Source organism: Microcebus murinus, chromosome 18 (assembly GCF_040939455.1).
Source record: "Microcebus murinus isolate Inina chromosome 18, M.murinus_Inina_mat1.0, whole genome shotgun sequence".
NCBI lineage: Eukaryota > Metazoa > Chordata > Mammalia > Primates > Cheirogaleidae > Microcebus > Microcebus murinus.
Window position 1 is genome coordinate 51,933,908 of NC_134121.1, and position 25,758 is coordinate 51,959,665.

The window sequence follows — 25,758 nt, forward strand, 5'->3', positions numbered from 1 at the left end:
TGTGTATAGGCTAAGATCCTCAGATGAGGATATGAGGTGTGGGGAGGAATGGTGTTAGAGCTAGTAGGAATATGTGCAAAAGTTTTTGGAATCAATCTGTGAAGTGTTTTTAAAAGTGATTAGGTTTTTTAGTTTTTAAAAACTCATTAGTGTTTTGTTTTTACCTCTCCCATCAGCCTTAGAAAAGATTTTTGTTATAAAGCAGAAATTAATATGTCATGCTATTCCTAGTTCCAGAGAGAGTCCAATACTGTGACATCCATTTTTTCAAGCATATAAACACTTACTGTATACAAATGGTAGGAGGGATACAGTGACAAGAACTGTGTCCCCAGTAACAGTGCATTGTAGAAAGGGAGAGAAAAGCAGGTACACAGATGATTGGGTGTAAGAAAATAACTCTTGCCATAAGACAGGTGCTGATGAAAATGCTATTGAAACTTGAGCAAAAGATTGTCTTCAGTTTTTAAAGGACTGAAGTAGAAATTTGGCTTTATTAAATAGATAGATCTGGATGATTTGAGAAAGATAGGTGGACTTTGGATTTCTGAGGCAAAAAATGTGTGTGTGTGTGTATCTTTATAGCCACTATTAAATTTTGATGAGTTTTCTTAATATGCTCATTTTCTATTATTCTTAAAAGAGGGGGCATACTATATCTTGAATGATTTTGATCATTCAATTAATGATTTTGATCATTAATTTCATCTTTAATAAATCCCTCAGCTTCATATTTTTGGTGAAATTGTAATTCTTTAGTGTAAAATTCACTTGGCAAAAAGTTATTTCCTTAATTATACTTTCTTTATGGAAATGGCTTTATTTTATGTACTGTATAAACTTGGTTTATGGTTTGTGGTAATGAGTACTGTACTTTTTTCAATAGAAAGCCTCACATCCAAGCTGTAGATTATTTTCTAATCATAGCTTCCTGATCTATAAACTAATACTATTTATAGATCATTATTCCCTTTGGGGATCAAATGATACAGTGATATAATGTACTTAATATATATTTAGTATTGTGACCCTGACTAGATTCAGAGGGATACTGTCGTCTTGATTTGAAGGGTTTAAGCTTTGTTTAAGGGTTGGCTGTGATTTTTGTCTATTGTTGGGTTTTTTTCTTTTGGGGGGGATTAGTGATTAGGTTTTATTTGGGAGTGCAGAATATAGTAAATGCTATGTTTTGGGATTTTTAGTAATGATTAACAACTCAAATGTATATAAAGTCATAATTATGTTTGGCAGAGTAGACCTCTAATTTTAACTCTGAAAAATTAAAAGCTAATACATTACTTATAATTTGTATTTTTTGTTTGCTATTTTATCATAACATAGTGCAATTTTTATCTGTTTACCACATAAAAAGCCACCAGTATTTTTTAGTATGTTCTTCTAAAAAAGCAGATAATTTCTTCTTGTGTATTCTTTGGCTGTCCAGCTTAAATTCCATATCCTTTTAAAGTGGTACATTCTAAAACTTGTCCTTTATATATTTTAACTGTGCAGAAGAGAACATTAAATAAATCTGTCACTTATTCAGTAACCGGGCAAATAAGCCACTAAGTTTCTCTATAACTATGAATTTATGTAATAGAAATTATTTTCTAACTTGTATTCTCAGATTTTGTTAGCTTCAGACTTAGGGCTCCCGACTCATTTTGTCTTTACAAGCAATGAGAATATTTTTAACAAATGATTCCTGTGAATGTGGGACAACATAAAACCGATAGTTCACAGAACCTCATAGAATTTTAAAACTCAAAGGGTAACTTGGCCGGGTGCAGTGGCTCACGCCTGTAATCCTAGCACTCTGGGAGGCCGAGGTGGGCGGATTGCTCGAGGTCAGGAGTTCGAAATCAGCCTGAGCAAGAGCGAGACCCCATCTCTACTATAAATGGAAAGAAATTAATTGGCCAACTAATATAAATATAGAAAAAATTATCCGGGCATGGTGGCGCATGCCTGTAGTCCCAGCTACTTGGGAGGCTGAGGCAGAAGGATTGCTTGAGCCCAGGAGTTTGAGGTTGCTGTGAGCTAGCCTGACGCCACTGCACTCACTCTAGCCAGGGCAACAAGCGAGACTCTGTCTCAAAAAAAAAAAGGTAAGTGAAGCTCACCAGTGCTCATTGATTATGTCTCTTTTCGCTAATAAAGCCTCTCTTGTGACTGGAACCCAGGTCCACTGGCTGCTTTGCTCTTGTTCAGATGGAACCTAAGTATCTACCAGGCCAAAGAGATACTGGAACACTTTTCAGAGTGCCATGCTACAGTAACCTAGAAAATCGTCTCTAGCATTCTGAGTAGATAGAGAAAAAAGAGCTAAGGAATGAATAAAACATCTTACATATTAAAAGTCTTAATTATGAAATGGACTTTCTTTGGAATGTTATTAAAAGTTCCTTTCAGTAACATAAAATGGACTGGGAAAAGTTATGAGTCTCATGTTATAAACAACAAAAAGTGAGAATCTTGAACTCATATTATTCTTTGCCCAATACATGAAATCCTTTGCTTCTGTATTAGCAAAGAGCCTAAGTAACATAACTTGAATAATGAGTCACAACGAAGCTAATTTAAGATTAGTAGACACATGGCATATAAGGAAAGGATAACTTAACTTGAAATCAGTTGAACAAACTGAAATTATTATGCAGGGCAGAACTTGAATGCTTGGCTATATGAACCCCTGAACTTCCTCATTTTACTGTTGGGGAAATTGAGGCTTTGAGACGTTTAGAGACTTGACCAGATCACTCAGTATTTTTAGAAAAAGGACTGAAATTCACATCTTTTCCTTAATGTTAATAATGGAAAAACCAGAAGACTTTACTTACTTCTTCTGAAATTATTAGGAAAATATATATAGGGGTAACTTTTGATAATTCATACTTTATTCACCACATGCTTTTGGAGGGGAAGAGGAGAGGCTGCCAGTTGCCAGGCACTGAGCTAGGTGGAAAATTTGCATGAGGACACTAAAGCACAAACAAAAGGAAATGATCAGAAGCTCTTGGGCTTACTGAGTATAGAGACATCATCATTTGCTTCCATGTCCTTCATGGTTACATTATAAATAATACACATTTTGGGTTTTTTGATTTGGAATGTTTTGAGATAGTAAAAGATTTTCTCTCTCTGTCTCTGTCTCTCTCTTTTTAGTATAACTTAGAAGCTGCTGTGAAAATTTCCCCAAATTGCCTAATTCCGAAGGGTATTCCATCCTTCTATAGCATGTGTGTGGGTGGTGCACTGTTTGTTTCAGCATAGCTTAATTTGAGGAACCTGACCATTCCATTTGATTTTTATCTGGACCCTTAGGGTAAACTGTAGAAAATCTAAATTTAAATGTTTCTTTTTCTTACGAGTATTGAGGTTTTAGTTTTACAACCACCACATTAAAAGGTTATTAACCCATTCTTTTTTTTTTTCTTTTCCTTATTCCTGTGGTCTGTATAATTATAGAAATTAACCCATTCTTATGTCTCCCACTCTTAGTTCTTAGTAATGGAAGCATCTGTGATATGAAATGGTGAATTAACATACCTTTTTTTGATAGGGGAATTATATTAAACCAAAATATATTTTTAATATGAATGATGTTTAAAATGTTTATGCTCCTTGAACAGATACTGGCTGAGTGATGGGAGACAAGACAAAGTATATTCGTTGGCAGTAGTGTGCCTTATTTATGACTTAAAATATTAGAGATAATCCACTCACATTCAAATGTAAAAGAAGTATGAATACTTTTATTTCAATTTATATAGTTGAGTGCACGGAGGACTTTGTAAATTATTCTGATATAACTTTGCTAGAAATTGAAATTTAATAATGGCACATACATTTTCCTATAATTATTGCCATTTGATTTTAGTGAGATTGTGAATTCCTAATAAACAAAGGCACGTCGTAATTTTGACTCAAAAGACTTAAGATCCCGTCTTAGGGAAAGCAGTTAAATTAGGACGATTCAGTGGAAAGATCTGTTAAAAATTTTAAAATATTTGTGATACCAGATGAACAAATAGGGGTCATTTTTCTATTTTCCTCTTTTTCTTTTCTCTTCTTAATATTTTTTTGAAAAGAGAATATAGTCACCCATAATGTCACAGTTACCTTTGCTCATATTTTAAATAGCTAAAATCAAAACATACATAATTCAGGCCCATAGTCTGTTATAAATTGTTAAGTCTCAATGTGTTATGGAATTAACTTTTTCAATTTCAAAAAGGTAATACAGTCATTTATGTTTTACTATGTAATATCTGCAGGTTTTTGCAGCAAAACATTTGAATAATTTTACTATGTAGGAATAAAAAAGACTGTAAAAAACCCCACATTAATTCAGGTCAGGTTTTGCTGTCAGATGAAGATTTGTGCCAAGCTTGCAAAAACAAAAAAACAAAAAAAATGCTAAAAGTTCATGGATCAAGGTTGTAGGTCCTTCTCTTTGTAATCTGCTGCTTTAATTTACCATTTAATGGTATAAATATTTTATACATAGCTATTATATCAAATATAATTACTTGATGACTTTATTATATATTATGTTAGTATACCAAAATTTATTAAATCACTCCCCTACTTTTTTGTTTGAGACAAGAGTCTTACTCTATCACTCTGGATAGAGTTGCAGTGGCATCATCATAGCTCACAGCAACCTCAAACTCCTGGGCTCAAGGATCCTCCTGCCTCAGCCTCCCCAGAAGCTGGGACTCCAGGCACACACCACCACAGCCTGGCTAATTTTTTGTGTTTTTGGTAGAGTCCGGGTCTCACTCTTGCTTGAGCTGGTCTCCAACTCCTGAGTTCAAACGATCCTCCCACCTAAGCTTCCCAGAGTGCTAGTATTATAGGCATGAGCCACCATGCCCAGCCTACCCTACTGTTAATGCAAAAACGGAACTTCCAGATCTTGCTTTTAAAAGTACCACTGAGGTCAGGCACAGTGGCTCATACCTTATAACCTTAGCACTCTGGAAGGCCAAGGTGGGTGGGAGGGGGAGTATTGTTTGAGTTTAGGAGTTTGAGACCAGCCTGAGCAAGAGCAAGACAACCCCCCACCCCACTCCCAAGTCTTTACTAAAAATAGAAAAATTAACCAGGCACTGTGACACACCCCTGTAGTCTGAGCTACTCTGGAGGCTGAGGTAGGAGGATTGCTTGAGTCCAGGAGTTTGAGGTTGCTGTGAGCTTTTATGATGCCACTGCACCTCTATCCAGGGCAACATAGCAAGTCTTTGTCTCAAAAAAAAAAAAAAAAAAAAAGTAGCACTCAGTAAATATCTTTTTGTATGTATTATTTTGTTTGTGTTGAATTAAATATCTTTTTGTATGTATTATTTTGTTTGTGTTGAATTGGTTTCTTAGAATTGGCCAGAGGTCATTAAAAGTTTTATGGTGCATGCTACACATAACTTTCCAAAATGTTTGTGTGAATTTGCAAGATCACTAAAATGAGAATACTAATTTCTCTATACCCTCACAAACAGTGTGGGTTTATGTGTAAGCATTTACTTTTATAGGAGACAAAGGTTTTGTTGCTTTAGATAATTTTAATGTGTTCATTTTTAGGTTACTTTAACTTTTACATATCTGACCATCAGTTAAGACAAATAATACTAATTGAAATAATTTTTTGTATCGTTGAACTTGCATTGTTGATTGGATGTGGGATTTATATTCCCTTTTAAATATAGCCCCCTTTGCTCTGGTATCCCTAAAATGATAAACATTAGCCACCACAGTGTGGAGCCTCTCAGAGTTTTCACCTTAGTTAATTATAGAAACATCTGCAAAATACTGTTATGCAATCTTGGCTTAGTTTATCTTTGTCTAGATTCACTATTAATAAAATAAACTCAACGTTTCAACTGTGGGAGGTAGGAAAGAGAAAGCAGTGAATATCAAGCGTCCTAAAAATGTTTAACCCCTGCTTTAGTAATTCTTAGCATGTAAATATAGCACCGGGCGTGGTGGTACATATCTGTAATCCCAGCTACTTGGGAGGCTGAGGCAGGAAGATCACTTGAGCCCAGGAGTTGGAGGTTGCTGTGAGCTAGGCTGATGCCACAGCACTCTAGGCCAGGTGACAGAGCAAGACTCCATCACAAAAAAAAAAAATCTTCACCCTCCAGTGTACATCTCTTTACTATTCCCTGTGACAAAATGGAAGATAAACACTAAAACTCCTCCTGCAGCGAGATGATTGTCTCCAGGAAAAGCACTTGGGTGACTGGTGCCTTGTGAGCCGAAATTGCCACATTTTTCATGGAACACCACGGACAACTAACTTATTCAGACTAGAGTATTTGAAAGATTTTTTTTTTTAGAAGATGAATGCAGTTAGTCACTTCAACGAAAATACCTGAAAGTTTTTGTTGTCAATGATAAAATTTGAGCTTTCAAGTGAAAATTAGAATTTAGGAAAATTTATATCTGGGCCGGGCACTGTTGCTCACGCCTGTAATCCTAGCACTCTGGGAGGCCAAGGCGGGCAGATTGCTCAAGGTCAGGAGTTCGAAACCAGCCTGAGCAAGAGCGAGACCCTGTCTCTACTAAAAATAGAAATAAATTAATTGACCAACTAAAAATATATGTAGAAAAAATTAGCCAGGCATGGTGGTGCATGCCTGTAGTCCCAGCTACTTGGGAGGCTGAGACAGAAGGATAGCTTGAGCCCAGGAGTTTGAGGTTGCTGTGAGCTAGGCTGACACCATGGCACTGTAGCCCAGGCAACACAGTGAGACTCTGTCTCAAAAAGAAAGAAAGAGAGAGAAAAGAGAGAAAATAAGAAAATTTATATCTGCCTGCCACTGTGAGTTTGACAGCTTCCCAATACTAAAGAATTGTGATAAGAGGGGGGGAAAGGGGCATTTATTGAAACCTTAAAATCTGTACCCCCATAATATGCCGAAATAAAAAAAAAAAAAGAATTGTGATAAGATTGAGGTGTTACTGATGAATATGATTTTTAAATATTGTATAATGAAACATGCCAATATGTGGAAAATCTGCATAACTAAGTGACCTACTATGTTCCAAATGACCAGTGTCTGATGTTACAGAATCATGCATGAGTGGATAAAAGATCCATTCCAAAGTACAGGATAGACCCATGGATTTTAACATAACAATACAAAGTTCATTAGTAGGGTTTCCAATTTCACAGGGAGCTAACCTTTGAGAAACTACCACTTTCGAATTTTGGTGTAGTAATGAAGAATATTTACAATTGTCTGAAAAGATTATTAAAATATTCTTCCCTTTTCCAAGTACAGTTGACCATTGAACAACACAGGGGTTAGGGGTACTAACCTCCCACAAAGTCGAAACTCAATGCATCTGACTCCCCAAAAACTTAACCATGATTAGCCTCCTGCTGTTGACTGGAAGCCTTACCAATAACAGCTGATTAACACATATTCTGCATGCTATGTGTGTTGTAGGCTGTATCCTTTAAGCTAGAGAGAAAATTAATTAAAATCATAAGGAAGAGAAAATATTTATTATTCATTAAGGGGAAGTGGATTGTCGTAAAGGTCTTCATCCTCATGGTTTTCACACTGAGGAGGATGAGGAAGGAGAGGGGTTGATCTTGCTGCCTCAGAAGTGGCAGAGTGTGGAAGGTGGAGAAGGCAGAAGGGGAGGCAGGAGGGGCAAGCACATTCAGTATAACGTTTATTGAAAAGAATCCGCGTAAGAGTGGACCCACGCCATTCAAACCCATGTTGTTCAAGGGTCAACTGCACCTTTTTATGTATGGCCAGAGTTTCTTCATATACTTCAACCAAAATAACCTGTTGTAGCACTTGAAATGCAGAAGCAGATGAGAGGCTTGCTGTCTTCTCTATTAAGCCATACTGAAATATGTTAACATGGAATGGGCTTATTATGGATATTTTAAAATGATTTAATGAAACGTTTGGTAAAGATTCTGAGCTTTACTTTATAATATGGTGAATGTCAGTAGCTAAAACCCAAATAAAAGCTTTTTGGGGTCCTCAAGAATCTTAAGATGTGTAAAGGGGCTTTGAGACCAAAAAGTTTGAAAACTGCTGGTTTCAAGCTTTGTGACTCAAAGTGTGGTTCCGGGTACCCGCTGAATTGCAGAAACAGGGCCCTGCCCCACACCTACTAAACCAGAACCTGCAGTCTAACAAGATCGTCAGGTGATTCTCCTGTACACTGAAGAAGCACAGTCTTCGGGAACCTGTGGAAGCAGCTACCGTTGGGGCCAGTGCAGCCGTGGGAACATCCAGCCAGAAAGTGAAAACGCAGGGAGGAGGACTAGAGTCCCAAACACAGATCCCTTCTTTCCCAAAGTGCTTGCCCCCTTCACTGTGTCTTTTTATCAAGTGTTTTCATTTGAGGAAAGTATTCTAATACAATTTAGGTGTTTCAAATTGCTTGGAGGTCTATTAGAAAACTGGGCTCAGAAAGGGTAGGCCACTCAGCATGGGGATACCTGTTGGAGACGTGAAGCCTGTGACATCGTCCAAAATCTGAGCAAGGTGTGTCTGTCCAGGCACACACCTGTTACTGGGAGATTTCGTATGGTATTCTCGCCTTATTTCCGGTTTGTTCTTTTCACTGATGATAACTGCTATTGCTATAATCTTAAGATGCAAAACACAAACAAAAGGAATCTCACTTAAATTTTAGTTGTAGACTTATGTTTATCTCAAAAGCAGTTTTCCACTTCTAATTACATCTCTTGTGGGTACATGGTTATATCAAACAGCATGCATGTAATCTGGTCTACAAATAAATGACCACTTGGGGCATTACTGATGTAAAGCATTTGTGAAATCAAACACCCTTTTGCAGATTTGGCATTTTGTGACAGCAGACATTTTATATGTTTTTAGGAAGGTTGGCTGTTCAGTCTGAAGTTGATGACTAAACAAAATATGTTTGGATTAAGTGTGCAACCAGATAGTATAATATAAACTGTTGTAACAAGATCTTCCGTTTCTAAGCCCCAATAATTATTTATTTTCTTCTTGTTTTTAGGGTGAATCTGTAAAATATTTCCTGGATAATTTGGATAAACTTGGAGAACCAGTAAGTTTTTAAACAGAATGTTTGTTTATTGCTATTTGAATGCAATAATCAGGATATCAATGTTTAATACGGGGGCAGCTTGTTAGGAAAAATTTAGAAAAATTATGTATTATGCTATTTGCTTCTCTCTTTTTCCTAGTGGCAGTGTTCTGACTCGTTATGCTTTATTTAGAGTGATGGCTAGGAAAGAATATTGAATGATTTTTATTTTTTCAAAATGGAAAAAAATTCTTAGTTTCCAGCTGCAACACTCCTTTTTTATCCCCCTATCATTTCTTTGAGAAATGCCCTATCCACTGGAAGTAAAACTGTTTAGAGAAAGAAGTTTATGTTTGGAAATCAGATTGCACATTATCTATTATACTTCATTGTCTTTTGGGGGGTTTTGTATACAGAAATAGAACACAATGGGTTGATTGATTTCCAGTCCTTTCAGCAAGTGACTTTTTCCAGTTCATCTCCCCTTTGTGTTAAGCTACAGAGTAGGAGGGCTAGATTCTGAAAGCCTGCTGAAGAGACTCCAGGATGTAGGAGAAGGAGTCATCCTTGGAAAGAGAGTTATTATTTTCCTGTGGTGTATTCCTCAGAGCCAGCAGCTCTCAGCTGGAGCTAGGCCGGCTCTGGCTCCCGGGCCTGCTGCAGGCGGAGCAGCCCCACTTATCTGTTTTCCCTCCATATTGGACTTACGCAGAAGAGTTTGTTGGAAGAAAGGTTTCTGCTGCTTAGATATTTTTGAAAGCCGTTGCCCTAGGGTCATTTGTTACTTAGTAAATTTAGTGTCGCTTCATTTGCCTCCTTGTAAAGCAAATTTCTGTTATAAATTTTAGCAGACAAGTGAAGCTGCCCTGCCTGCAGTAGACCCCGGAAGCCAGAGCCAGCGGTAGCACCAGCTGAGAGCTGCTGGCTCTGAAAAATACATACTAAAATCATGGTCTTAGGACTCTTCGAGGTTTTTAACTTTAAAAATATAAGCTGAAGGAAAGCACAAAATGAACCTGTTGCAAGTAGAAAAGTAGCAAGTAATGTATCTGGGACATGTGAAAAAGTATTCTTTTTTTTTTTGCCCTAGGAGATTAATTTTTACATTTTTCCTGTTTTTTTTTTTTTTTTTTTTCTAAATCGTGTTTTTCTGCATTTATTTTTCCCTGCCAGTTTCCTAGGTGCAAGTGTTCTCCATAAGTTGAGATCTCCATGATTTGTTTTTTACTCATCGGGTCCACATCAGTGTAGCTTTGTAATAAGATCTATTTTATTAACACTTTTCCATCTGGTCAGATTGTAAACCTTAAAAAAAAAGTTAAGTATAGGCCAAATGGAGAGAAGCCTTAGCAGATAAACTAATTTTGTGAGAGTTATTTCTTGTTTCCAATTCAGACAGTGCTGACTTGACCTGCCCTTCTCAATTTACCTTTCAGATAGGCCTTCCTTGAGCACACCATTCAAAGTAGGTCCCCTCCTTTTATTCTCAGTATCAGCTCCTGCTTTCTTCCTTCATTGCACATGATACAGTTGACAGTTACATTGGTTTTACCCATCTATTTCCTGCAAAGATCTCATCTCCTGTCTGTGAAGAGTCGAGAGTTCCTGCTGCCTGGTGACAATGCCTGGCACAAAGCAGGCACTCAACAAACAGCCTTTGAATGAATGACTCCAGGCCAACTGCAGTCAATTTGTAGTAGTTGCTTGGAATCGTCCATTGAGAACAATTCTAAGGCCACATCTGGAACCAAAAAAAAAGCGCTGTGATCAGTATGTAGTTTCAAAGGGAAGGAGAATAAACCTGATGTTCTCTATTTAGGGGAAGATTAAGAAAAAAAAATAGAAGAAACCTGGGTGGTACGGTATTTTTGTCATTCATTTTGTATATCTGGGACAAGTCACAGGATCGTGTTTGCTGTTCCATTTCTTACTGAAGTACCAGGGCCACGGAAGCCCTGCCAAGTGCCGAGCCCTGTGATCCTGGGGGGCTTGAGTAGCACAGGTGTCCAGGATGTGGGCTCTGCAGCCAGACGGCCTGGGCTCCCATCCCAGCTCCATCACGGACTGGCTCTGTGTGATCTCGGGCATCTTTAAACTGTAGTTTCTTCATTCCTAACATGGGCATAGTAAGAGAACTGATCTCGTAGGGTTATGGGACAGTTACATAAAATAAACCCTGAAGGTATAGTAATGTAGTAAATGCTCAATGTTAGCTGTTCTTTGATCCCACATTTAAGGAGTTCAGTCTGGTCAGGGAGACAGAACTAACATACATGAAAAAAACAAGTGGAGGACAATTGAATGATGCGCATCACAAAGATAATATAAGTTCATGGACTGGAGAGAGATGCCTTGGCTAGAAAGGTTGGAGCTGTCCCATAAGAGTAAGTGAACCTGAACAGCCTGAAGGATGGGTTGGACGTAGATAAGGAAAGAGATGTGTCCCACCAAGATGGGAGATAGCTGGATTTATTTAGTTTTAGAAGGCCCATCTGTCTGATGAAGGATATGTCAAGTTGTTGGCTTTCACCTCTAAAAACAGATTTCTAGAAGGCAGTAGCTTGAGTTTTTATGCATTGTTTGTGCAGGTGCACTGCTGTGCAAATGAATGAACATGTAATGGTATTACGACGTGAAGCTTTGTGCAGGTCTTGATGCTAGGTCCTGTGGTGAACTTGAACTGGTGCAGAACAGAGTCTGATTCCAGGAAACAAGGTGGAAGGAGGCCCTGAAAGCCAGTCAGCAGAGTTCGGGTCTGGGGCAGTGAGGGACACCACCATAAGTTCTGGAGTCATGGCGCAAGAGGGTTGGTTTAGTCTGGGAGAGGCACAGAGTGGCTTAGAGATAGATCCAAGAAATGTGACACATTCAAGGCAAAGAAACTAGTGACAAGATGGCAACCACGCCCGAGATGATAAAAAATAGGGGCAGTGGGAATAGTAAAGGAAACATGTAAGAAAGATTCAAAGAAGGAACAGTAGGATTTGATACAAAATAGATGATAGAGAAGGTGATTGAAGACTTAGAGGCTGGCGGGTAGGTGGGAAGGGAGTGGGAAGGAGAACGTAGTCGTGGGACTTGGAAGAGTTGGTAAGGAAGAAGATGAGTTTTCTTACTGACTGTGTTTGTGTTTGATTGTGAATAGATCATCAAGTGCGAATGACCGGCGAGCATTTAAAAATGAGAGTCGGGCGGAAGTGTTTCTGGCTGTTCCAGCCTTCTTTGACTGCCCTCCCTTCAGCGTGGCAGTGGTGGCAACAGTAGTGGCAGCAGCTGACACAAATGTGCCAAACACAGTTGTTACTGACTTCACTTGATCACTTCTCAGTCCTCATAGCAACCCTATAGATGTTATCTCTGCACATGAGGAAATTGAGACACAGAGAGGTTAAGTGACTTGCCCAGTCACACAGCTCGTGTGGGCATGTCCGGATCACTGCCGGACCATTTAGCACCTGATTACATTGGCCTGGGCTTCATGTGAATTAGCGTTTAGCGTTTTATCTAGAGTGTTAACTCTTAATAAAGACGAAATAGAGAACTTTTTATTTTTATAGAACTAAAAAATGTTTAATGCTCAGGGGTGGCACATTTCGGAAATAGCTGGCACAGACATAGGCTGTAAATTGGTACTACCGTCTGGAAAGCAGTTGGGCATTACTTGTCCAGGGTCATTAAAATATTTGTAACCTTTTTGAGAGTCATGTTTAAAAAAAAAGTTTATAACTTTTCACCTCATAATCTTATTCCTGGTTATTTTAGTCTCAAATAATCCAAAATGATAAAAAATTATGTGCATCAGAATTCTAATAGAAGTGTTTCTGTTAATTACAGCAAAAAATTGGAAACAACCTACGTGACCTTTAAGGGGAATGTTAATGTAAATTATAGCACATTCATGCATTTGATATATTTTATAGTTTTATTTAAATGAGATGTGACAGTATCAGCATATAGAATAGTTCGTGATGAAATATTAATATTAAGCAGAAATGTGGCGGCAGGCTAAAAATTGTATGTGTATGTTGATTATAAGTAAAGTAGATACGTATGTGAACAAAAGCTAGGAGAAAACATGAGAAAGCTAACACTTTTATTACAGTCCTAGAGTTATTTAATGAATGACTGTGGATTGCCAATAAGGACTGCCTGCTTTTTTAAAAATTCTTAATTCTGTTGCACCATTTTAAGAAGATGAGTGAGTATTCATGTTGTATTGAAATTTCAAAACCATATTGTACTACTCAGGCATAAAATGCAGCATCGTGAATAACAGTCTGCATTGTTTTAAATTCTGCCTTGATTTTTAAAATATTTTGACCTTGATGATGAACATTAAAAGCCCCACATATTGCCAACAATCTGTGTCAGAGTTCTGGAAAAACACTCGACTGAGAAGGAAGAACGAGTTACATTGCATAAGGAAGTACACCATGAGGTAGCTGGTGACTCGTATGACCAGAGCTTCCATTTGTTCAGAGTCTTCGAGTTCACTGATCAGGGGTTCAGAGAAGAGCACACTTGACCTTTGCAACACCCTGCCTCTGAGGTAGGTAGGCCAGGTGTGATCATCTCCATTTCACAGGAGGTGCTAACACTCAGAGTAGGTAACTAGTTGTGAGTTCTTGGTCAGGAAATGAGAAAGGTGGAGCACAGCTGCTTAGACTGTGCCCTGGGAACAAACCCAGCAAGAGGTCCACAGTGATTAATTAGTTAGAATAGAGAAAGTGTTTTTCACACATGTAATATGTGACCTAGAGTGACCTAGTATAGAAACTCTAAGTCATGAAGGTGGGGTGCACAGTAAAGGAATGCTTAGAATGGGTTAGAGAGAAGTGGGCAGAACCCGGAACTGGGAAGGTAGACACACAGCAGTGGAGGTGGATGAGGACAATTGGTAGGTGAGACTTGAATTTGAATAGTACTGCCACAGTGAAAACAGTAGCATATGCTAGCCGTTTGCAGTGAATTTTGAACCTGTCTTTGTAAACTAACATTTTAATATATTTTGGCATTGTATAATAGTAATAGTATTGATGCTTTGATGTGTCAGAAATTGTCATTAAAAAGATCATTTTGGGCTGGGTGCAGTGGCTCACGCCTGTAATCCTAGCACTCTGGGAGGCCGAGGCCAAAGGTGGGTGGATCACTCAAGGTCAGGAGTTCGAAACCAACCTGAGCAAGAGCAAGACCCCGTCTCTACTATAAATAGAAAGAAATTAATTGGCCAACTAAAAATATATAGAAAAAATTATCTGGGCATGGTGGCGCATGCCTGTAGTCCCAGCTACTCGGGAGGCTGAGGCAGAAGGATTGCTTGAGCCCAGGAGTTTGAGTTTGCTGTGAGCTAGGCTGACACCACAGCACTCTAGCCTGAGCAGCAGAGTGAGACTCTGTCTGGGGGAAAAAAAAAAAGAAGATCATTTTGGTTGTATATCCATTCACTAGGGCAGTTAGTAGTCCATTAAAAATTCTAATAATTACTTCTAGATTACTAAGTATAAAATAATTTTTTTCTTTTCCAGGATTACATCCCATCACAACAAGATATCCTGCTTGCCAGAAGACCCACCAAAGGCATTCATGAGTACGACTTTGAAATTAAAAATGTTCCTTTCAAAATGGTTGATGTAGGTGGTCAGAGATCAGAAAGGAAACGTTGGTTTGAATGCTTCGACAGTGTGACATCTATACTTTTCCTTGTTTCCTCAAGTGAATTTGACCAGGTGCTTATGGAAGATCGACTGACCAATCGCCTTACAGAATCTCTGAACATTTTTGAAACAATCGTCAATAACCGGGTTTTCAGCAATGTCTCCATAATTCTGTTCTTAAACAAGACAGACTTGCTTGAGGAGAAAGTGCAAATTGTGAGCATCAAAGACTATTTCCTAGAATTTGAAGGGGATCCCCACAGCTTAAGAGACGTCCAAAAATTCCTGGTGGAATGTTTCCGGAACAAACGCCGGGACCAGCAGCAGAAGCCCCTGTACCACCACTTCACCACTGCTATCAACACAGAAAACATCCGCCTCGTTTTCCGTGATGTGAAGGATACTATTCTTCATGACAACCTCAAGCAGCTTATGCTCCAGTGATGTACAAAGGACTTGCTATTTTAATATCTTTTTGTGTTTTTGATTGTTTTCTGTTTGTTTTGTTTTTTAAAATAGTTTACAACAGGAATTAGAAAAATCTTGATTCTATGTTTAACTTCTTGAAAATCTTAGTCTTTTTTCTGTGGCCTTTGGTTTGTGGCTGAAAGCTGTTGAATAACACATCGCCAAGATTTGCTGAAATTCAGGCTTTGATCTGTTTCACTATGGCTTCCGTTCGAGTTCTAACTTCCTGGCCAACCTCAGACTAGGTATATTTAAGGCTTTAAAGCCTTCCACTTTTCAAACTGAATTCTCCTATAGTGCCAAGTATAGAAGATGTCCTTGAATACTTATAGGGATGAGGTAGGGAGTATTTGGTTCTAAAACAAGTAAGATGTCTTTTGTCTGCCGCACACGTAGCAGCGACTCTTGTTGCCTAGCTATTTGGTGACCTATTTTGAAAGGGCTGTTAGAAAAAGGTTTGATCTAAGGAATGGCATTCTGTAGATTTATACAGGTTTAGCCTTCGCTTTTTTTTAACAGTTGTTCTGTTTTTAAATTTCTATGGTTTTTGAAGGTGTAATGCTCTTAGTGTTTTAAAGTTTCCGTAAGGATTTCTGGTCTGATGCTGATGACAAGAGTTCACGAGTGGTACAGGGGAGCAAAAGGCAAACAAATGCCATATACGGTGCTTTGATCAAAAGCAGTGAGTGAAATATAATTTGCCTTTTTCATTTCTTTATCATGTAATGTGCCATATGTGAAATTCTGGCCATAGCAGCAACTAAAAACTGCAAGCAACTTGGTAACAGAACTTCTAAATAAACTTAACTGTTTCAGAATGTCATGTGTTTTAAGTCCTGTTTCGGTTGATTTTGGTCTTTTCGGTAGAAAAGCATTGTTGCATTGTCACAAACATCTCTCTTGCTCTCCTGCCCATTCCCATCAACTCCAAACTGTGGCATTGATGGGAGTTTGTTTGTTTGTTTGTAGCTTGCCAAGGGCTGTATTTTCCTGCCACTCAAGAAGGCATTATTTGAGATTCCTGTTGATTCTTGGTGTGTCTCTAAATGATACAGTATGTACACGTTTGTATAATTATTGTTTATGAAAGGCCAGCTTTTTTGAGGTATATTTTAAATGTTTTAAGGATGCTTCTAAGGATAAATAGTGATTTTTTTAAGTTCACACCTAAGGATTTGGCCTCCCCACACTCACTGCTTATCAAATTAAAACATACCCATGAAGTAGCTTTGTGATTACAAATACATTCATAGTGAACTCATCAGAATGGCTGGTTTGCAGTACTAAAAGTACTGCCTTGTAGGGTATATGTAGGGTTAAAATTGGATCAGAGAAACAGATATATGAGGCTGGTGACAATTTGAAAAGTGATGGCTTTTCTGCTTTTCCTGAAAATTTTGATTAAAACTGTGATATCTGTCACTTTACTGTATAGCTGACTATATTCTCAGGTATTTTATCAGTCCTTAAAAGATTGGTTAACATTATGGATCACCCAGCCTTTACAAGTCAGTGGTTCTTGTTCTGCCCTGCTGTCTGGTATGAGAACAGGGTTTTTCAGTGAGCTAACCAGGGATTGTTCTTGACATACCTGACTTTCCTTGCATTTGAAGTTCCACTATCATTATATCCATGTAACTTCCAGTGTTTTTTTCATGCCTTGATAATACATGAGCTACAGATATGTAGCTTGACATCATAATGCAGGTGTACATAGTATAATCTGTGCATGTTTGAATAGTTCCACATCTAGTGCTTCTTGCCAAAAAGAATACATCGTTTATAAATTTACAAGGTTAGCATAATTTCAGTGCTAATGAATATCTGAATATGTACACAGTCACATTTGGACTGTTCCTTGGAGAGTCTCATGTGTAAATTGAGCAGATAGTTTTATTGAATGGCCAAACATTTAATTCCAGTGAAGACTAAATTTAGATCCCTTCAGAAAGAGGGCACTTAGTCTTATTTAAGTTATATTTAAGATGTCTAAACGGTAAATATTGCCTGACAAAGCACAAATCGCTGTTTCTCCATTTTGACTCACCACCAAGAACTGTTAAAACACCAACCAAATAGATATGGTATTATTTTGGGCATTTGCAGTTTTATTCCCTGATGTTTGTGATGTCTCAGAATCAACATTGTTTTAAAATAAAATCTAGGATATATTTTGAGGCAGTAACACATTTGACTTAAGCTTGTTCAGACATTCAATGGGACTATAAGGTTCACTCTGAAGGCTTTAGCACACGTTCTTTTATATGCTGTGTTTCAAAACCATTTGAAAGGAGTCATACCTGTATCATGAAAACTGGATCCTTTTGAAATACCACTGTATGAAGAGGGAGATGAAATTCAGTGAACTGAATTAAAAAGGTGCTCATAATTTTCGCTATGCCAACTTCCCCCTAGTCGCTGAAAAAGTAATTTAGATTTAAAGTTCTTTGGTGTGTTTTGATTTTCTAAATCGTTACGGTTATGATTTGGAATAAAATGTGCCTATTTCTATATTACATTCTGTTCTTAAACCTAAATGCCTTCTCTTTTAATTCTGAAGAAATATCACATAAGTGTCTTTGTTGACCTTGAAGAAATTTCTAGTCTACAGAGTTGCCTTATAAATCAAAAACAAATTTAAACATTAATTTTTATAGGGAAAGGGTTTTGTCAAATGTTTTCTGAAGATCTAAATAATTCAAGGCAGCCTCTGCCACTTAAACATGATTTTTAATAACCTAAATTGTTGCTCTCTGCCAAATATCGCATTAAACTGAAATCTTCATTTCAATTTTATTATCTGGAAAGAGCACTTGGTAGCTAGAATGTAACTGCAACCGAAGAGCCCAATATGGAATGAAAGAGGTCATTCATTTTTGTCTTGTTTTCTTTTAAGTTGCACCGGCATGTACTTTACATAGAGAAGGTCCTCTGGCTAATCTCTCAAATTAGAGCTGTTGAGGGAAATCTCTGTTTAGTTGGTGGCAGTGGTTTGTTTAAAGTAGAAAGAATAGGATCACCTTAATACCAGAAATGATTAGAAATACTGGTGTAACATTCAACAGAAATCATATGCTCTTATAATTTTTTGTAAGAAGGAATGGGTAAGTCTTACCTTTCAATGTATACCCAAATACTTGTATTTATGCTTTTGATAAAATGTATTTTCAGCATCAGTACACATATCCGGTTATGCCTTATTTATGTGAAGAATAAAGTTACCAAATTATGCTGTTATGTCCTGAAACTCAAAATCACTATTTGAGAAACCCTCAAATTGGTGCTTTTATTATATAATGACACATTTAGACAAAACCCCAAACCAAGTCATTTGAAACAAGATTCTCTCTATTGCAATTTGTAGCAATGTTATTTCTGTGTGTGTAATGAGAAGGCTAACTATCAGTGTTAACTCTTAATTTCTTGCTTGAATCCATGAAATCATGTGTGTAAAAGCCCAGTCAAAAACATTTGTAACAAACTCCCTAATAAATCTAGAGAAAGTCACTCTGTTACCTTTTCATTTCTTTTAGTTTTATTTGAGGAATCAACAATTTTGCTCATGTCTTTTTCAGTTGGAAATCTGACTTAGTAGTTGATCGCTTTGTCTCTTTCCCATCATTTCAGCATGTTAACTTCCATTAATCACAGATGATCCACCCTTGTGTTGTGCTGCTCTACTAAAAGCACTCAATTTTTTTTTTTTTAATGATAGGATACAAGGTGGCTTTTCAGTCTAGTAAACATGTGGAGGGGAGAGGTTATGAGTGAGTGTATATGTGTCTCCTTGTTCCAAATAAAGCAGATGATATAGTACATGCCCATTATTTTACGGTACGAGGTTAGGGCTTATTAAATTTGTACTAGAGAAGTATAAATTATTGAAGTGTAAGTCTAAACCTGAACAGTTGAAACAAGTTGGACTTTATGGCTTCTTCAAGTACCATCAAGTAGTTATTAGCCTTAGGCTGGTAGGTGATTATTAACATTTGAAGTACAGTGTTTGTACCACTAACATTCTTATGTCTGTACTTGAATTAGTATAGTTAGCATTTAAATTAATATGTTTGCCCTGTGGCATTCTGGTCTAACAGTCTGATTTCAAATGCTAGAGCATATGGAATGTCGATTGTTTTTAAAAGCATTAATGATATGGCAGTATTTTCTGGGTTGATAAAGAGATTTTTTGTGACCTATGCAAGTCTATTGATAATCATGATGAAAATTTACAGATGGATCAAAATAATGTTGGGACCCACTATGCACAAGTCTTCAATCAGTGACTGTCACTGATAGTAATATACTACTTGGTGTTTGATTTTGGTTTGTATTTAGAAAGCTTGTTTATGTATTTCTTGCCATAGTCAGTGATGAATTTGTCCTTAAGTATGCCTTTTTGATGGTACCAGGAACAAAGGGGAAGGGGTAGGGATTCTTGCAAAGTGTATGCAACTGTGCAACGGACTGCCCTTTCTTTACCTCTTACTTGAAAGCTGAATCGCAAAATGTTTTAAATGGCTTTTCTATTCTACTCTACTATGGTGAGAGCTCATTTACCGCAAGAAGCCTTATCAAAAAGTATATTTTGTAACAAGCTCATAGATACTGTACCTAACAAAACATGATTTGTATTAGCTCTGTATGAAAGTATTTGTGGCTTAGGATTTTTTACATATATCTTTTTATAACTTTCCAGGAACTAAGCACATTATCTGATATTGTTGTACATTTTTTTTTTTCGTCAGTGCTTTAGTTCAGTATCGGCAATAAATTATTTCTAAAGGAGGTCTGAAAGTGGAAAGAAATGGTTTGATTTTATAAAATGAGTTGCTAGTACATTAAGGCTTTTTACTTTTGTACATATTTTGCAAAAAAAAATTTGCCTCTTGCTATTAATATTTGCTTTGTAAAAATTACTGACATTTAATAAACATTTATAAATGATTCAATACTATGACGTCATTTAAACTAAGTTTGGTAAAGTATAAAGCAGTTGCTCAAAGACTGAGAACAAAAATTTCATCTAGTGACCGATTTAAGGCACAGAAATTTACTTCGGCAGGTCTCCAACACTTTGCTTTAATATTAGTCTGTAAGCTTTTCCTTGCTAGAGATGTGGACTTCTTCCAAGGAAGTTCTCAGACACTTAACGTGCTTTGACGTGGGAATAGGGAAAGACAAACCACTCGTATTTCTCTGTTCTTTTATAGTTGCTGAAACTACATTAGGGTGTATTTGAGCCCCTGGTTTACCCAGCTTTGACGGTAATTCTGTTATATCTGTAATTGAAATAGTGTTTTGTTTTTTTTTGGAGGCAGAGTCTCACTCTGTTGCCTTGGCTAGAGTGCCGTGGCATCAGCCTAGCTCACAGCAACCTCAAACTCCTGGGCCCAAGCAATCCTCCTGCCTCAGGTTCCCGAGTAGCTGGGACTACAGGCATGTGCCACCATGCCCGGCTAATTTTATATCTATATATTTTTAGTTGGCCAATTAATTTGTTTCTATTTATAGTAGAGACGGGGATCTCACTCACTTGCTCAGGCTGGTTTCAAACTCCTGCCCTTGGAGGGATCCTCCCGCCTCAGCCTCCCAGAGTGCTAGGATTACAGGCGTGAGCCACCGCGCCCGGCCTGAAATAGTATTAGTGTTTTAAAAACAAACTGACATGTTACCACTGAGACTTTTTTTTTCAATAAACTTTATTTTAGATTATGATTTACAGAAAAATCACAAAAACTTAACAGTTTCTCTGTACTTCCCACCATTTATAATAGTGTGCACTGTTAATATCTTGCATTAGTGTGATACATTTGTCTCAATCAATGAGCCAATACTGGTAATGCCATTAACTAAAGCCCATACTTTATTTCTGTCTGCTTAGTTTTTCTCTAATGTCCTTTCTCTGTTCCAGAATCCAGGCAGCTTACCACATTACATTCAGTTGTCATGTCTCCTTCAACTCTTGTTTCTCAGATTTTCTGGTTTTGATGATTTGGGCGGTTTTGAGGAATACTGGTCAGGTATTTTGCAAATTGTCCCTCTATTGAGAGTTGTATGGTATTTTTCACATGGTTAGGCTGGGTTATGGGTTTGGGGACCCCAGAGATAAAATGCCATTCTCATCAAGTCATATACCTTGTGTGGCTACCACTCTTCTTTCTACAACTTCAGCTAAGTTAGAAGTTATCAAATGACGTTTGGCTTGTTTATGCATTTTCTTAACTGACATTTATTGAAAGTTGTGCTTGTACTGTTCTTTTTCCAGACAGCATGACAGGCTTTCCCCCGCAAATGGAATTGCAAAGCAGGTGTACATAAAGGTCTAGTGGTAATACCTGCACTCCCAGCCTTTCTGGCAAACAAAAATTCTTTTCCACCTTGAATGTGAAATTTTACTGTTGGTCCCAAGAAAAATTGAGATAGAAAATTCAGACTTTGTGTCTAAATGTCTAAAAATCTGTGATTTGGGAAACAGATCAGTAGAGGCTTTCTGTGAGAGGTTTAAGATCTTTTAAGATTGAAACTAAGCTCACTTGAGCATTTGAATCCCCCTAAAAAACCAAGAAGTCTTTTTTTTTTTAAAAAAAAAAAAAACCCTGTTCTTATGTTATTGTTGGAACAAGGGGATATTTATCTTTGTAAAAAGGAACAGCAAAAACTGAAAACTGTTGTCTGGCAAAGTGTGTTGACACAGTCACGGTTAATGGACACCGACCCATGGGATGTCCCGTTGGCATGGGCTCCTCTCTCAAAATGACCTGTCCCATCGCCCACAATGTGTGTTGTTGACAAGAGTAGAGACTTCTTGGTCTCTTGAGAATGCAGGAACCTCAAGGTTTACAGGTTAAAACAGAGATTTATTTTGGGGACTTGGGATATTTGGCAAATCCTCAAAAAACTAATGACCTAAGGGCAGTGTTTTAAAATACGTGCTGTAATTATTCCTCAGGAATTAGTGAAGCACCTGGAATTCAGTGTTGTGTTTGGAGTTAAGTATCTACGAAAAGGCAACAATATTGCACGAGAGTTCCCTTTTCTTTGAAGTACACCAAGAAAACAAAAGGCTCAAACAAGTATGCAGTACAAACAGCTATTCAGGGAGGCTGTGTTAAGCTTCTTCTGTTGGCCACAAGAATACTAAGAGGAGCTGTGTTCAGAATTAACATTTATACCGAGTGGAGGAGTATGTTGATTTTTCTTCTCCCTGCGAAGTTTCATGGCTGGAAAACAGAAGCAGTCAGGGCTTTTGCAGAGTGGAGAATTCTGTGATTAACTACACTGCAGCTTCAGACAGTCTTGATGTTCTATCCCCTGTCCAATGGTGAAGAAAAGAGAGAACAAGCACATAAAATGTACGGAAGGCCAAACGCCGCTGACCTTGGGAGAGAAAAAGTCTTCATTGTATCGTTTTACTTTCCTACTGTTCTACGTGGAAAATCCCAGTTCTTGTAAGCTTTGTGGGATTTAACTAGCTGGTTTATTTTAACTCACATCAAAGTGAGTTCATAGAAACTTTGTCCTGAAAAAATGAGCCTCACAGCACCCACGGCTCTGCTCTGTTGATGAAATTCCAGATTTAAAGCTAATTTTCTACAGGCAGTGCTTGCATTTGTAGCAAGGCGATAGTTTGGGGGAAGATGCTATAAATCAATGTAAAAGGGGAATATGTTCCAGACTAAAGGCTGGATGCCACCTTTATGGAAGTGAGGAACGTCAGTCTAACACAGGAAGGGCATCACCCTTTCTGTAGTGCATGGGACAGAATGACATCCAGACTCCCAGCCCAAGGTGGCATTGAGGAAGGACCCAGCACTAACCTCCCTTTCCAAACAGCCTTCCCTCCCCGCCTCCTTCACTCCTGCTAAGCTAGATGAATTATTCTCCCCATGCCTCTTCTCTCTGCTTCTCTTTGCAACAGGGCAAAGCTTACTCGTCCTTCAAGGCACAGCTCAGGGAAGGATTGCCCAATTCCTACCTGTGCTGCAGATGGGAGCAATGTCCTTCCTCCGAGCACCCATCCCAACCCCGTATTATTCCTCTCCGGGGGCACTTAAAACATGCCACCTTGTTTTGAAGCTACTGTTGTTCAAAGCTATTATTGTTTGAAATTATTACAGTGGTGTGAACTTGACATTGGTCCCCAGAGGCTCCTGCTAAGCTCCCCGAGTGCCCGGATTCATCTGACTCAAGATCGGATTGTGACGCAGCCTGACTGTGGAGCAGAGGAGAGAATGCTGCCCTACAAGTGTGGCATTTTACTGTGACTTGTATCTCAATCAGGCTGTTTTTAAAAAGAACTTGAGACTTCAGCTACCCCACACAAGTTTGTAAAACCAAAAATAAATATACCAGAATGATTAACTTTCCTGAGTGATGACAAGACGTTTTGTCTTCCTTACACTTTCCTGCTTTCTAAATTTTCTACAAAGAGCATCTATGATGTTTATATGAAGAAAAAAATCGATCAGCATTTCAAGGCAAAAGATCAGCCCCGCATTTGGCCGGTGAGGGGGAGGATGCCTTTCCTTACTTGCTTTAAAGCGATTCGTGTGCTGCTCGTCCGTGGCAGTCATCGCAGGTGTTAACCTGTTTTCCAGTCTGACTTGCAGGTTAGACTGGGAGCTCCTGGCAGGCAGAGACGGCTGTGCCTGCTTCACTCACCTCTGGACCCTCAAGAGTTTAGGAGCTTGCTAGGTGTGCGTGTGTATCTGTAGAGTTTAACTGAATTTGTGAAATGTCTACCATGTCACCTACGTGCGAGACACTTTGGGCGATACGAAAATGATCCACGTGTGGATTTGAATTTAAGATGCTTACAGCCCAGCCGGGGACAAAATATAGGTGCATAAAAACTTAAACCAAGGCTGGGCTCGGTGGCTCACGCCTGTAATCCTAGCACTCTGGGAGGCCGAGGCGGGCGGATTGCTCGAGGTCAGGAGTTCGAAACCAGCCTGAGCAAGAGCGAGACCCCGTCTCTACTATAAATAGAAAGAAATTAATTGACCAACTAATATACATAGAAAAAAATAGCCGGGCATGGTGGCGCATGCCTGTAGTCCCAGCCACTCAGGGGGCTGAGGCAGGAGGATCGCTTGAGCCCAGGAGTTTGAGGTTGCCGTGAGCTAGGCTGATGCCATGGCACTCACTCTAGCCTGGGCAACAAAGTGAGACTCTGTTTCAAAAAAAAAAAAAAAAACTTAAACCAACATTACAGTAATAAATCCCACTGGAGAGGACTAGATAAAGCACTTCAGGACTTCAGAAAAGCAGTTCCTTCCATCTAGGTGGAATCCGGACACTTTTGTGGGAGAGAAGGCATTTGGGCCAAAACTTGGAGGATGCCTTAAAGGTACCTGGAACTAAGGAGCAGGGAAGGCTGCATGCCAGAGGGATGGCACAGCATGGCAATGAAGGAGCCAGCCGGGAGATTTTTCATTTATCTCGCTTTGACCAAGCACCGTTCATCAAGCTGCCTTTCATAAGGTGATGAGGGCAAAGAAGAGAAACGCCCCACTGATCCCCACCCCCAAGAAGTTTGCTGTCTAGAAAGGGAAACAAAAATACGGAAGGCTCTGATAAAAAGTGAGTAAGACAGATGTGGAAAGGAGCCCTAGGCAGAGAGTATTGCATGTGCAAAGGCACTGAGGCCTGTGGCGCTTACAAGTTGGGTGGCAGCAAGATTTCCAACTGTTATGAAGGTAGAAAGGAGTGGACGAGTGGCAAGAGGTAAAGCTGGGGACATGAGCAAGGAACATGCCAGAAAGAGCCTCACGTGCCAGATCAAGGCCCTTGGATTTGGTGCTATATGCATGGAAAACCAGTAAGCATTGCGAGAAGGGAAATGACGTGATCTCAGTGGGGTTGTAGAAATGCCCGTGCGGGTGAGGACTGGAGGGAGGCAGGAACTAAAGTACAGGAAAGACTAGAACTTGAACTTACATATTAGCCATGGAATTAGGAGGAGATGGATGAAAAGGATGCTTAGGAAGGAAAATTGGACGGAGCATGTGGAAGCAGCAGGTGGAGGAAACAGGGCAAAACCCAGCAGGCGCCCCGGTTTCTGGAGGAGCAACCGCGTGGGATCATTCCTGAAATAGGACATCTGGGGTGGGAAAGATGGGCTCTGGGGGACATGCTGAGTCTGGGGCTTTGGGGTTATCCAGCTGCAGCTGGATCTACACGTCTCAAGCCCAGCGGAGAGGTCTGATGGAAACGCACAGGTTTGAAGCTGCACATATGCCGCCGGAGCCGTCGGTGTGGACGGGCTCGTCCTGGGGGGCCAACTGCCTGGAGTGAGGAGAGAAGAGGCTGGCGGGAAACCTTGACTTCAGGAGGACAGAGCACTGTCGGATTGGAGCCGCAGGGAGCTAGCTAGGTGCTCTGGGAGGGAGGGATTTTAAAGAAGCTAAGAAAGAAATCAAGGAAGAGAGAGACAGAGAAATAAAAGCAAATGGCAAAATATTAATTGTTCATTACACTTATCCCTACGTGTTCCTTACTCTCTTCTCTCAACGTTTGTGTACGCTTGACATTTGTCATGACAAAAAGTTGGGAAGAAGGACGAGATCGTGCCCTCGCTGGGGTG

At 39.0% G+C, this 25,758-nt stretch overlaps 1 protein-coding gene across 1 annotated transcript in view; it reads left to right on the forward strand.

The window, feature by feature from the left end:
* Nucleotides 1–18,680, forward strand: part of GNA13 (G protein subunit alpha 13) — a 39,951-nt gene extending 21,271 nt beyond the window's left edge. The window contains exons 3-4 of the mRNA XM_012747471.2: nucleotides 9,022–9,072; nucleotides 14,577–18,680. Coding sequence (XP_012602925.1) covers nucleotides 9,022–9,072; nucleotides 14,577–15,149 — 624 coding nt within the window. The 3' untranslated portion in view covers nucleotides 15,150–18,680. The remainder of the gene's footprint in view (nucleotides 1–9,021; nucleotides 9,073–14,576) is intronic.
* Nucleotides 18,681–25,758: the final 7,078 nt, after the last annotated feature.